The sequence below is a fragment of the Macaca thibetana genome, chromosome 11 (genome assembly GCF_024542745.1).
Source record: "Macaca thibetana thibetana isolate TM-01 chromosome 11, ASM2454274v1, whole genome shotgun sequence".
Classification (NCBI taxonomy): Eukaryota; Metazoa; Chordata; class Mammalia; order Primates; family Cercopithecidae; genus Macaca; species Macaca thibetana.
Genome location: NC_065588.1, coordinates 39,585,107 through 39,599,697, shown reverse-complemented (window position 1 = coordinate 39,599,697; position 14,591 = coordinate 39,585,107). Strand labels below are relative to the sequence as shown.

Sequence of the window (14,591 nt, the reverse complement as noted above, 5' to 3'; positions counted from 1 at the left end):
CTATGGAATGTGTTTTTAGTTTCATGAAAACGTTTTTTCTTAATATATGTTAGATAAAATGTTTCCTCTTTTGAACAGCGCCAATGTTGCCGAATTTGGCCTCATAAAATGGAAATACTACATTCGTTTCACTTGAGTAAACTTTTTACTTTTCTCATAACAAGTTTATTAGTATTCTTGTAAAAATAATGTAAAATTTGGGGAATAGATAAAGGGGTTCCTGCTTATACTATAAACTAAAAGCTCAAGAAAAACTTGAACTTTAAACTTTTTCTTGTTTATGATTTTTCAATAATGAAACTGAAAAATTTTATTATTTTGCTATTTACTGAGGCTATGTGAACATATCATAGCAATGACCAATTATTTTAATATCTCCTGGACTTATGAATTATATTTGAAATCCTCTATTTTTTCCCAGTATAAAATACAAAAGCATTAACTAAGCTTAAAAGTGAATATGTGAACTAAGTGTCTCAGGAGCTAAAATACTAGCTTTATTCCATTCTATATTAAGAATATTAGAAGTAGGAAAAGATTAGGAAAAGTTAAGAATCTTAAACTCTGTTTCTAGACAACAACCACTTTTTCTCAATCTTCAGCAATTTGTGTAATGTACTGACTCAAAAGGAATAACCACTGTGTAATTTTGTAAAGACACAACAAAATTAGGTCTGACTATGGTATTCATATTTTTCATTCATTCAGCAGTAATAACCTCTGGGTCATCTGCTTTTTGTGAGATTTAACATATGTAAAATTATATTGCAGGTTATAATGTTGTTGTAAAGATTCCTGCAGGAGCAACAAACATTGACATTCGTCAGTACAGCTATTCTGGACAACCAGATGACAGTTACCTTGGTAAACATTTCTCATAAACAACAGCCAGTATGTGGCTCTTTGCAATTTCATGGATGTCTGTAGTTTATGTAAATTCTTGGAAGGCAACAAGAGTCCCTTTAGCAAACATGCAATTTCATTTCATACTGAGCTTAGGGCTCCCTATACATATGTTCTTAAGCAGTCCAAAATGTATTACTTAAAAAAAAAAAAATGAAATTCTGAACAATAATTTGTCTTCAGTTTTTTTCTCATGTGAATAGTTTAGATAACCAGAAGTTATATTCAATTAGTTGCATGTGTATTTAGAATAAAATACTCTTCTATCATTTTGTCTAACATTAGTTATAGAATTCTTTGGGGTTAAGTGTTTTAAATAGTTTTCTTAATTTTTTTTTTCTTTTTTTTTACTATGTAGCTAAAGTATTTAAATACAGGTTTTTAAAAGCTCTTGTATTTAAAAAAGTCAGAAAAAGAACTGTGGTTTCACGTTTTTATATGTTAATGAATATAGTCACAATATATTGTCTGTTAGCTATTTCTAAAGTATAAACTTAATTTATGTTATTTATTTTTAGAAATTAGCTTTCAGGCTTAAAGAATTTCACTTTAGACACAAATATGAAAAGGATGCTTTAAAAATCGTTTCCTTCTGCCTTAGAAATATCTTAATAGTGAGTTATCTATAATTCACCAAGCTGGAGTAGGTAGGTAATGGTGCAGAGCTGATATTGAGAAAGCATCTGCTGTACATTAATAAGATGTGGACTATTGACTCAAATAATTAACCTGTGTAACTGGCAATCTGAATCTATAATGAACAGCCTATCTCAGGAATTGCACTTGGAACTATAAAGTCAAATGTAAAGGGAATAACTCCTTAATGGGTACAAGGTTTCCTTTTGGGGTGAACAGGTTTTGGAACTAGATAGAGGTGATGGTTGTACGTCATTGTGAATACACTAAATGCCATTGAATTGTTCATTTAACGATGGTTAATTTTGTATCAGTTTCACCTTAATAAAAAATGCAAAATATTTTATTAAAATCAAGTGTAAATAGTTAGAATTATTAGCCTTTTACATTTAGTTGGAATTCTTTTCCTCATGCTAAAAATATTACTTCAGTACGTATACATAGATATATGCTACCATATTGGAAATAAATAATTTAATAGGTATCACTTAGATTCCAAATGTAGACAAATATATCGATCTGGGATTGGATCACAGGTTCTTCTCAACTTTAAAAATTAGAAATGTTGGCCGTGCATGGTGGTTCACGCCTGTAATCCCAGCACTTTGGGAGGTCAAGGCGGGCGGATTACCTGAGGTCAGGAGTTCGAGACCAGCCTGACCAACATGGCAAAACACCGTCTCTACTAAAAGTACAAAAATTAGCCGGGCATGGTGGCAGGTGCCTGTAATCCCAGCTACTCGGGAGGTTGAGGCAGGAGAATCGCTTGAATCAGGGGGTGGAGGTTGCAGTGAGCTGATATTGTGCCATTACACTCCAGCCTGGGCAACAAGAGCAAAACTCTGTCTCAAAAAAAAAAAAAAAAAAAAAAGAAAAAAAAAAAGAAAGAAATGCTCACCAATAAAGTATCAGTATACTTTTTGAGAGAATTACAAATGGAAATATCAAAGTCTAGGTCGAAGTGAGTAAAATAGACATGTGATGTCAATAGAAGGAATTTTTAAAACATTTATATTTATGAAGTTTGGTAACTAAAAGTAGTGAAATGTGTAGTTTTTTTTTTTTTTTCTAAGCCAGTAAGGTTTTGTTTATTTCCCTTAGGTTTAACAGAACCAATAATCCCTTAAATAGACCTAGCCACATCTGATAAAGCACAGATTCTTAAATAGAGGAATTTCTATGTCACAGACTAAATATAGAACTTTGTTTGTTCCTCACTGAATTCAGTGTAATTCATAAAGACAGTTATACTAGTCTACATATACACAGAAATACCAAATTTATTTTACAATAATCCCTTAAATATTGCTTTTTCAGAGGGGTGTTGTATTTATATTAGAAAGTTTAGCCATAGATAATTGTGTGCTTTCGGTGAGGTTTCCTGGAATGCCAAACAAATGTTTTCCGAAAAGGTTATTCTTCCACTGAAAAGTATAACTTAAGTAAAGCAAGCAAAAAAGTATTTGATTAATATGGGGGTTCTTGTAGTGTAAAATTTTAGATATTACACATCCTCTTGAAAATTAAAAATAAATAGCACAGTACTTTACAATTCACACACCTACAAACATTTTTCAAACTTGATCTTGACTAAAAGACTGAAATAGAAATTTTTATTATTTCTATTAGGCAGTTTAGGAAACTGAGTATGAGGTTTATCTAAGATTACATAGACATTAATTGCAACAACTTAAACTTAAATCCATTGTTTTAACTCTACATTCATTTCTTTTTACTACTGCATGATTGTGGGTGACATGTAATTTTATATTTAAAAAATAGCATTTCTAATACATACTATATAATTGTCTATTTGTATATATAACATATAAATAATTACAAACATATACATATTCTATAGGCATATATTAATGTCTGTCACTGGGAAAAAGAGAACAAGAAGGGAACATGAACAGAGAGGGAAATAGGAGTATTATTCTGAAAAGCAGATATCCACGTATGTATTAACAGGGATACAGGGCTTTTCTATGAAAGATCTAGACGTTTGTATAGAGAATGGCATAGTCATTGCATGGTCTCCTAGAATGTTGACCCTAGAGTTTTAAAGCTTTGTACCTTTTTTCTAAGATAGGCATAAATGGAATGATGCAGCAGTCTGGCTGCTCCTTCTTTCCCTACCATTGATGACCAGGATGATTGAACTAATCCGTCTGCTGGGGTCATGACTTCTTTCTGCTTTCCCACTTCTTGTTCTGAAGCTACATGCCTCATGAAAGAAGATGACCATCTGAGATATAAACGTATAGAGTGAACTTATTTTAATATCTTTGGCTGATGTGCTAAAGTTACCCAATTTATTGATAAAATCCCACATTATAGTAAAATAAAGTTTATTTCCTCAACATTAATTTACATTTGCATTCTTTAATTTCAAAAAAAGATTTGAACTTTAAAAGTTAAACAAGTCCAGGCTCGGTTGCTCACGCCTGTAATCCTAGCACTTGAGAGGCCGAGGCGGGTGGATCACTTGAGGTCAGGAGTTCGAGACCAGCCTGGCCAACATGACGAAAACCCGTCTCTACTAAAAATACAAAAATTAGCTGGGCGTGGTGGTGCATGCCTGTAATCCCAGCTACTCGGGAGGCTGAGGCAGGAGAACTGCTTGACCCCAAGAGGTGGAGGTTGCAGTGAGCCGATATCGTGCCACTGCACTCCAGCCTGGGAGACAGAGCAAGACTCCATCTCAAAAAAAAAAAAAAAAAAAAAAAGAAAAAAAAAGTTAAACAAGTATTTTCTGTATTGTTGATTGGTGTTACTATTTCATTATTCTTTTACAGCATTATCTGACGCTGAAGGGAATTTTCTTTTCAATGGAAATTTTGTTCTAAGTAGATCAAAGAAAGAAGTCAATGTGCAAGGAACAAGAACTGTTATTGAATACAGTGGATCAAACAGCTCAGTTGAAAGAATTAATAGTACTAATCGACAAGAGAAAGAACTTATTTTGCAGGTAAATTCTCAGTCATCAATAATAACACTTAAATTTAATTATATTAGTAAACTACTGGTTAAGTGCTTAACGTTATCAAATATAAAATGATATCTTAAGAATATTTTTTATGAATTGTACGTTCTTTTGTATTCTTATTGAGGTGTTATGTGTGGGTAATTTATACAACCCTGATGTACGTTATTCCTTCAATATCCCTTTGGAAGAGTGGAGCGAGCTGTTCACATGGGACCCCTATGGACCATGGGAAGGCTGTACCAAAATGTGTCAAGGTACGCTGGCATTCAATAAAGGACAAAAGATTGACTGCATTCTGTCATCATTTTGTGTACTTTTGAGTCTTTGCTGCCTATGGACTCCTCCCCACTGTCCATACACATATCCCACACTGACATATAAAGGTTTTCAATCTTGTTTTCCTTTCTACTTTTTTCACTAATTCTTTCTGTTTCTTACACTTAACAGCATTATTTAATGTTACTCTTTTCACCCTTCTCTGTCTGTTACTGTTCTTTTACTTTCCCATTCTCGTTCTCTTTTTCACAGCCACAGAAAGTTTCTCTAACTTATATATATCCTGCTTCCTGGTGAAATAGCTGCGTTTTCTTCCACTCATCTCCACACAGTCTTTCTCAACAACCTGGCTTCCTCTTTTATTGTTGAGATAGCAAACATTCTTTCATCTTTTTATTTTCTTTCCCTGACCACTAGAAAGTATAATTGTGTAGATGGCATGAAAAATGGAAAGAAATAGAGTGAGAAAAGGAGCAGAGTAGGAACAGCAGGGCAATTTGTAGTAGGGGAAAAAAGTGGGAAGACTAGAGTCTGCAGTCTGTAATTATGAATATTTAATTGTGTAATATTATGTTCAATGCAGTAAGTATTTATTGAGGGAATACATTCAGATTATCCCAATTCTGCATTCAGGTTTTATTCTAGTGCTTGAAACAGGTGCATGAATATATATGTTAATTTATTAATAAAATGGTAAATACAGTACTATAGATATGCACAGTGTGGACCTCAGAAAAGGTGGAGGGAACAGTTTTTGAGGAGATTGAAGCTGATGAGAGAGAATTTTGTGTAGAATGGAAGAAAAGTTTTCATGAAGAATAGAGAAACAGTTTGGGAATTAGGGCATGAGTGGGTCAGGGCAAAGGAAGCTCAGAACCATGTGGAGATGAGCTTATCATAGAAAGCACGCAGCCAGAGCCAATGACAAAAGATGGTGAGAATGTAAAGAACAGTCTACCATCTGACCTGGCGAGGTGCCAAAGGAACTGTGGTGCCCTATTCAAGAAGAGGCACAATCTTGGTCCTGTGGCATCTAGACAGTGCTTCCCAGAATGAATTCATGGGAACAATTGTTCCTGTTTTAGCAGTGTCTCAGTGGAGAGATACAAGGATATGATGCGAGATAGACTGGTATAAATGCTAGAGTAGAAAACACAGAGCTTCGGTTAACATAGAAGGAAGAATTTATTTTGACAGAAAAGTCCTGCATATGCTTTTAGAAGAGAATTGGAATTTGGGAAGCTGGGATCAGCATTTCAACTTGAGTGGGTAAACTCGTCTGTGACCATGGATATAGGGAGTTAGAAGGAGAAATTCCAGCAACAGGAGAATGAAAGAACATTTTAAAATGCGGTGAACACACCAAGAATAACAAGATTCAAAATGGAAGTTTGGACAAATGTGGTGAGAGATGATTTGGGAGTCCGAAGCAGGAGAGTTCTCTTAAACAATCACGTGCAGGGGAAAAGCAACTTATTTCTTTTACCACATAGTGAACTATGATTATGTTCCCTTTTTTTGTGTAATTTTTTTAGTTTCTCTAAAGTTAAATTCCTTCCATTTTGTTTGTTTCTGTGTACTGAAAGGTATCGGTCCTTAAACTTTTTGTCAGAACTACACATTTTGTCTTAATATTTTCAAGCATATTATAGAATCTATCAATTTGATTTTTCCTTCACTTTTTCTTTACCTCTGGCTACTGTGGCCCTCTTTTCTTTAATTTGTTCATGTTGCTTTTTAGGCTTGTTTAATGACTGTCATCTTGACATGTCCCTTCGTTATTGTCCTGGGAATTCTCTTCGGTATTCTGTGTTAGATTCCCTATTTTCTAAATCCTATCAATCCCTCTTTTTGATTTAGTTCTTTCATTGGGTGGAACACATTCCTCAGTATTTTCTTCAGAAGAAAAGTAGATTTTTGAGACCTTTCATATCTGAAAATGGCATAACTATATTCTCATGCTCGATCAGTAGTTCAACTGGTATAAATAGAGATTGTTTTACTTTAGAATTTTGAAAGCCTTGTTTTCTGGCTTGTTTTCCAATTTCCTGTTCTTGTACATGGCATGTTGTATTCTGGAAGTTTTGTGGATCCTCTCTTTAATTCTAGTGGTATGAAATTTCAGGACAATGTGCATTGATTTGGGTTTTTTTCCCATCTATTTTTCTAGGTAATTAAGATGCCATTCCAATTTAGAAATATAAATCTTTGTCTTGATAAATTTTATCATGTTCTTAGATTACTTCCTCACATTAACTTTTCTCTTTTATCTTTGGGAAACTAGTATTATTTGGGTGTTCACATTCCTAAACTGCTATTAATTTTCTAATTTATTCTCTCAATTTCATTGTTTTCTTAATGTTTCTTCTCATAACATCTTGCTTTGGTTTTATGAATGTACTGCCTTCTATCATATCTCTGAGTGTATTAATCATAGTCCTTAAGTTTTCTTCTGCTCCCTCACTTACACGTGTTTCATCCTAGTTCTATTTTGTTTTTGTTTATTTTACCTTTTTCGTGTGTGTTAGAGGCTTTCCTAAAATGTCTACTGATCTTGTGCTGTTTGTTCATATTTTAAAAGTACTAAAATTCTGATTGAAAGTCCTCTGTGGGTCACACAAGTTAACTAGAAGTTTCATTATAGAGTAACTTGGTCATTAAGTAGCCCTCTCTTATGTCATTGGAGAGAAGTCTCAAATGTTATTGTCAGTTGATCTTTTTTCTTGAGTTAAACAGTCCTGCAAGAGAGGAATTCTCTCATCTTCTGATTGTCATGAGGGTGCTGCGGGATAACAGAAGTTGGCATGGTGCCAGCAGGAGATTGCGAGCTGAATGGGCTGGGATCACATCATTAAGTGTAGGGAACTTTACTTAGCCACCTTGTTTCAGTAGAGTGTGTTCCCACCTTTTCTCAGCTGTGTCTTATGCCCTCAAATTTACTTTTTCTAGAGCTATGCTGTGCAATATGGTAGCCAGTAGTCACATGTGGCTAATCTATTGAAATGTGCTATAAGTGTTAACTACATATTAAATCTGGAAGTCTTAGAATGAAAAAAGAATGTAAAATATATTATTAATAATTTTATATTGATATGTTCAAATGATCATATTTTATATATTTGGGGCTAAACATGAAGGTTACAAAAATTAATTTAGCTGTTTTTTTTTTAACGTGACTACTAGAAAATATAAAGTTCCAGATGTGATTCACATTCTGCTTTCATTGAACAGTGCTGCTCTCAACGAGGAAGCTAGTAGTCTAACCGTTCTTTTTAAATAATTTTCAATTAACTCTTTACTATTTCAGGCCTACCCCTCACACATTCACTCTGTCAGAGGAACCTGCTATTTTCCATTCCTGGGCCTTTCTTGGGTTCTGTGTCATGAATGATTTGTTTGTGATTTACTTTCCCACTTGGCAGGCTTAGGTTTCATCTTCCTTGGTTCTGTTAAATAGTTATTTCCATCTACTTTTCATATTCAAAATTTCCTTTTCTTGCTGTTTCTTTTTTCTTTTCTTTTTTTGTTCTTTTAGGTTTGTGCCTTTTCAGAATTTCTCATAGTTATTTCAAAAGATATTTAGGAAGGAGCAAAGATAACATATATGATCATGTTTAGTTAAGTGGAAGCACAAAGTTGAACTTTGATAAAACAGAAATTTGTTCATGTCACTGACTGCTTAAACTCTTTACTGTCTCCTTATTGCAGAAAGCATAAAGTTCAAATGAGTCTGGTCAGTTATGACTGCTTCTCTTAGTTTGCTTTTGCTGTAGTTATCCTGCATACAAACAACCACCAAATCTTAATGGCTTGGAACAATAAAGGTTTATTTATTGCTCATATCATGTTTTGGCTGCTAATTTGCTATGGCTCTACTCCAAGTTGGTATCTGTGTCCATGTTTTTTTTTTTTTTTTCAATAGACTTTATTTTTTTAGAGAAGTTATAGGTTTACTGAAAAATTGAGTAGAAAGTACAGAAAGTTAGCATATTTATCCATCTTCCCTCTGCCATTCTCCTCCACACTCCTCTATTATTAACATCTTGCATTAGTGTGGCACATTTGTGCAATTGATGAGCCAATTTTGATGCATTATTATTAACTAAACTCCATAGTTTACATTAGAGTTTACTATTTGTGTTGAAAATTCTCTGGGTTTGACAAATGTATAATGGCATGTATTCACCAATATAATATCATACATAGTAGTTTCACTGCCCTAAAAATCTCTTGTGCTTCATCTATTTATTCTTCCTTCCTTCCCCCACAACCAGTGACAAACACTGATCTTTTTGTCATCTATGCCTTTTTCTTTCATGTTTCCAGGCAGAAAGATCAGTTCTATCTGGGAAATGATGTTCTGGAGGCAGAGGGAAAAAGGAAAGAGAGCTGGGTGGGACTGGAATAGGTCATATTCCTTTTCAGTCAGTTGATAAAAAGCCTGATGCTGATGGACAGGAAAGAGTTCTTCTCCTACAGGAAGCTACTGTAACATTGTAGCAATAGAGATGTGTAATCCTCTTGCAGGGAAAGGGGAGTAGCTGAGGTAGCTGATGGATGACAGTACTATAGTGTACTGTATAGCAACAGCATTGTCCTCAGCTACTCAATTATTCACCAACAACCACTCTATCCCACTGTAGTGAATTTCTTTTTATTCCAATGCCTGTCCCATCTTCTGTACATCTCTTCATTAAGCAAACTCCTCAGTCATTCAGGATTCAGCTTACTTATTATAAAAAGCCATTCCTCACTAGATTAATATACTGGTATATCCTGTATGTTGCATTGGAAATTTTTACTTGCTTAGCTGGCTCCTTTAAACTATTAGCAGAATTACATAATTATGGAACATCTAACTGTGAATTTTTCTTTTGTTTTTTATTTTCATTTGACTTTGGCCAAGGTCTTCAGCGAAGAAAAATAACTTGCATACATAAGAGTGATCATAGTGTTGTGTCTGATCAAAAATGTGACCAATTGCCACTTCCATCATTTGTTACTCAAAGTTGCAATACAGACTGTGAACTAAGGTAAAAGAGAAATAATATGTAATATAACCAGATTAATAAGTGAGCTAAGATTAAAATGTCTAACACAGTGACTGACACAGAGTGGACATACAATTATTACTCATCATCTGCCCTGCCATGAAAAAATTTCAGGCTCACTAATTTATAGTAAAACTCAGTACATAATTGATTTGAATTTTCATTCATAGTGTTTTCTGAATACCAGTATATAGGCCTCAACATTTTGTGTAGAAAAAGGTTGCAATGTTGTCTGTAAATAAATACAAGTAAATTGTAATCGGATGATTTAAAGGTCTGAAACAGTAAATTTTGTAGCATGATTCGTTATTTTCCACTGAATTAATGAACCAGTAAACTTCTGAAGTTTGGGAATTGGAGAAATCAAATTGATTGATTTCCTTGATATTCTATCAGTATTTTGTCCATTAAACTTCAGGGAAATTGATCCTAGATCATGACAGGAAGTTTATACTTCTAATTTAAATTTCTTGTTATTTGGGTTTTGTGTGTGTATGTGTGTGTGTGTGTGTGCGTGATTTATCTTGGAGTGACATGGTATACAATGAGTCCATCTATCATATTTATACATTTATTTTCAGCATTGTAGCAGGTACCTTTTAACATTCAGGTATGGCCAGAACCTCTTTCACTTGATGAGAATTTCTATATATTTATGATGATGTTTGACGACACAGCAAAAGCACAGTAGTAGAACTGCCTGTGTAAGTTGAATCCACTACAGAGTAGTAAAAGGAAGCACAGTGAAATTCTTGAAATGCAATTAGGGATGAAAATGAATTTCGTGAATTCTGTGCTTTGTTATTCGGGTGCCCTCACATTGATGAATGCTAGACTACAATTGGGATAATTTGGCTATAACTAACATTTTTACTTGTGGAAAACATGTTTTCCCTGGAAACATGTCTAAATATAGATTACATGAATTAATAAGAAAGTGTGGTGTACTTTACAAAAACTAGTTAACTTTTTAAATGCTTCATTTTTATCGATGTAGTCAAATTCCTAGACATTCCCTGGTCATAAAATCAAAATACTTATAGAGGGATTGCATAGGGAGAAACTACCTGATTGGGAGTCAGATATATGCAGTTATTGTCTTAAATCTGCTGCTAAGTAATTGGGTAATCATGATCTAAACCAGTTGTTTTCAAAGGTTTTTGAGGAAGCCTGGGGTTCCTTGGATGCACCTCCAAAGCTGCCACTAAATGCTGGCATGAGGTCAGTAGTATAATGCTGGCTTCCTGGTGATTTGTCCATCAACTCTTAGAATTTTAAAAACTGAATGCATGAGTGTCTTTGAACCTGTTTTTAATTATGTAATATACCTCCTAAGTATAATAACATCTTTTTTCAAGGTGGCATGTTACTGGCAAAAGTGAATGTTCAACCCAATGTGGTCAAGGATATAGAACCTGGACATCCATTGCATGAAGTATTCCATTCATAAAGGACAGACTGTTCAAGTGGATGACCACTACTGTGGTGACCAACTTAAACCTCCTACCCGAGAACTATGCCGTGGTAACTGTGTCTTCACAAGATGGCATTTTTCAGAATGGTCTCAGGTACAATAAAAATGATTGCTTAAAAAATGTTGCCCCTTTTTTTTCTAATTACATATTTATGTTACTCTAAAGTACAGTTTTGTTGAAAATCTGATTTTTTTCCATTAGTTACCACTTTTTTTTTTTTTTTTTTAAATCAGTGTTCCAGGAGTTGTGGAGGAGGGGAAAGGTCTCGAGAATCTTATTGTATGAATAACTTTGGCCATCGTCTTGCTGACAATGAATGCGAAGAACTGTCCCGAGTGACGAGAGAGAATTGCAATGAATTTTCCTGTCCCAGTTGGGCTGCTAGTGAATGGAGCGAGGTACATTAAACACATGAGGTTTGGAACTATTAAAATATGGTGTTAGTACAGCTTTGTAATCTAAGACTTTACAAAATTTAAAAGTGCTTAAATTTATTTCATCATTTTGTAAATAACTATTATCAAGGCAATCAGAAATTTACAAGACAGACCAGGCACACAGTGCCTCATGCCTGTAATACCAGCACTTTGGGAAGCTGAGGTGGGAAGATTGCTTGAGCTCAGATGTTCGAGACCAGCCTGAGCAGCATAGTGAAACTTAGTTGGGTGTGGTGACACACACCTGTGGTCCCAGCTACTCGGGAGGCTAAGGTGGGAGGACCCAGCTACTCAGGAGGCTAAGGTGGGAGGATTGCTTGAGTCTGGGAGATGGAGGTATCAGTGAGCAGAGACTGCAGTAAGCTGAGATTGGCCACTGCACTCCAGCATGGGTGACAGCGTGAGACTCTGTCTCAAAAAAAAAAAAAAAAAAAAAAGAAATGTACAAGATAGTTTGTCATTATACTATTTACAATATCTGACTAGCAATAACACTAACTGACATTTAATCTATAAGCCTTTGCATAAGAAAGTGCCAGGGTCCACAGCAGCCTGGGATGAATACTTATTATAAGGTTAGTTTTGCACCTTTGTTTCTAGGATAAATGGATGTTTCAGTGGGAATTATCAGCAGAAGTTAGGGGCAGGCTGATTTTACCCAGTGAATATTTCTGGAGCAGTGAGGGAAAATGCATTTGGGAATGGTTTTTCAACTGTATTTTCCTATGCAAATTGATCGTTGCATCATTTTAAGGCATTTGTGTTGACTAATGCTACAAATAAACAATGATCAGTTGTATTCTTACAGTGCCTTGTTACATGTGGTAAAGGAATAAAGCAGCGGCAGGTATGGTGTCAGCTGAATGAAGATCACTTGAGTGATGGCTTCTGTAACTCAAGTACCAAACCTGAATCTCTGAGTCCATGTGAACTTCATACATGTGCTTCCTGGCAAGTAGGACCATGGGGTCCTGTGAGTATATGATATGGGTTTTTCTAATTTGATCTATCTTTACAGAATAACACAAAAGTTGTGTTATATTTACTCCTCCCTTAGTGGGTGCAATGGAATTTGGCTTGATTTATTAAAAAAACAACAACCCTGAAATGTGAACCTTTATGTGTAACATGTTGACAGTACTGCTAATTTTGCTGTAATAAATATTTCAGCTTTGCTTTTGAACTCCCTTTTGTTAACCAAAATGCTACAGACTTTATGCTTTTATCAGCTTTATTTAGATTATAAATATTTTCATCTCTGTGTCTGCATTGATATCTTTATTGTTTTTAGGATAGGCATTGTTTAGATGTTTTGCTGAACAGGCAGCTAGGAGTCTGCAGGATGAGCAATGATCAGGCTGGATGAGGATAGAGTAGCTTATTATTCTGCAGAGGTTGCCACAATTGACAGGAAGCCTTCTCTCATTTTCCCTTTAACTTTATCATATGCTGTTCCTTCTTTGTCTCTTTAAAATTTACTTAGTATATTAAATGACATGCAAACACTAGGTGGTGTTTGAAAAGTATTTAGTTTCCTTAAATCATATTGACTGCTTCTAAAATATCAGGCCTCTATTTATATTTTTATATGACAACTTTTTAGGATACATTAATTGTTGTACAGTTTGGTTAACTTCAATATTTGATTGGCATTTACTAAATTTGAATAAATATGCATATTTATTGACTTTGCTCTTTTTAAGTCTTAAATCTGAAATAAAGGACTGATAAAAAGATTATTGGAAGTATATTATTAACAGGATATTCGTTAAGAAAATAGAAGTTTATGTAACTTTTGGAAAACAATGTTTTTTAAATATCTATTTATATTCTTCTTTCAGTGCACAACCACATGTGGACATGGGTATCAGATGCGAGATGTTAAATGTGTCAATGAGCTAGTTAGTGCAGTGTTAGAAGACACAGAATGCCATGAAGCTAGTCGCCCCAGCGACAGACAGGTAAAAAGAATCATGGTTTACAAACAAAAAGATTTACGAGACAGAAAGATTGTTGATGTGTTAAAATTATTTCTTTACTTATTTTTTTCCACTTAAACTTGTATGCCTTAAAAACGTGTATGTGAGAGAGAGAGGGAAAAAAAATAGAATTTGTTGTTCTTGTTTTTGCCAGCTTTGTAGCTTTATTAATGAAATTTTTTTTTTTTTACTCCTTATCTGCTGAGGGCTCACTCATTTAACTTGTGAACTTCAATTATTTGAACTGAAGAAGGAGTATATCTATTATTATAAATATCGTGAACTCCTAAAGTATATTGTGCTTTTTAAGGCAGAGTTCTGTGTCCATTCAGAATGTTTCAGCTGAGCAGTATTTTTAAAGGACTGATGCTCTTTTCCTTTTCAGCCATTAGACAGAATGGTCCAAACTTTAGGATTCAGTCATTATCCACTACGGACACTTGACAATACTGTAGTTAGTGCTTTTGAAGATGAAAACATTCATATTACCAATTTGTAATTTAGTATAGAACTGTTCTTGAGACATACAGAAGAAATGAAGTATTAGATTTTATACAAATCAGTCATTACTTAATGTTTTACGATACCCATTTTTCTTCTGAACAGAACTGTGTACTTACACCTTGCCCATTTATTTCTAAACTTAAGACCACTTCATTACCAACTGCTCTCATAGAAAAGATGGCACAATGGCGACATGGTTCTTGGACCCCAGTAAGTGAATTTCTTTAATAGATACAGTGTTTCTATTATGGAGGCTTTTAGACATCAACAAAATGGTTGCTAGAGATTTCACAAATTAATGTATACATTTATTCTCAGGTATTTTGATGCTATTGAAGAAG

At 34.4% G+C, this 14,591-nt stretch overlaps 1 protein-coding gene across 1 annotated transcript in view; it reads left to right on the top strand.

Annotated features, from left to right (window-relative positions):
• ADAMTS20 (ADAM metallopeptidase with thrombospondin type 1 motif 20) overlaps positions 1-14,591 on the top strand; it is a 209,356-nt gene that overhangs the window by 105,404 nt on the left and 89,361 nt on the right. The window contains 10 exon segments of the mRNA XM_050749368.1: positions 772-864; positions 4,338-4,510; positions 4,653-4,782; positions 9,711-9,837; positions 11,214-11,269; positions 11,272-11,423; positions 11,564-11,728; positions 12,576-12,740; positions 13,609-13,728; positions 14,353-14,460. Of these exon segments, the coding sequence (XP_050605325.1) occupies positions 772-864; positions 4,338-4,510; positions 4,653-4,782; positions 9,711-9,837; positions 11,214-11,269; positions 11,272-11,423; positions 11,564-11,728; positions 12,576-12,740; positions 13,609-13,728; positions 14,353-14,460 (1,289 nt within the window).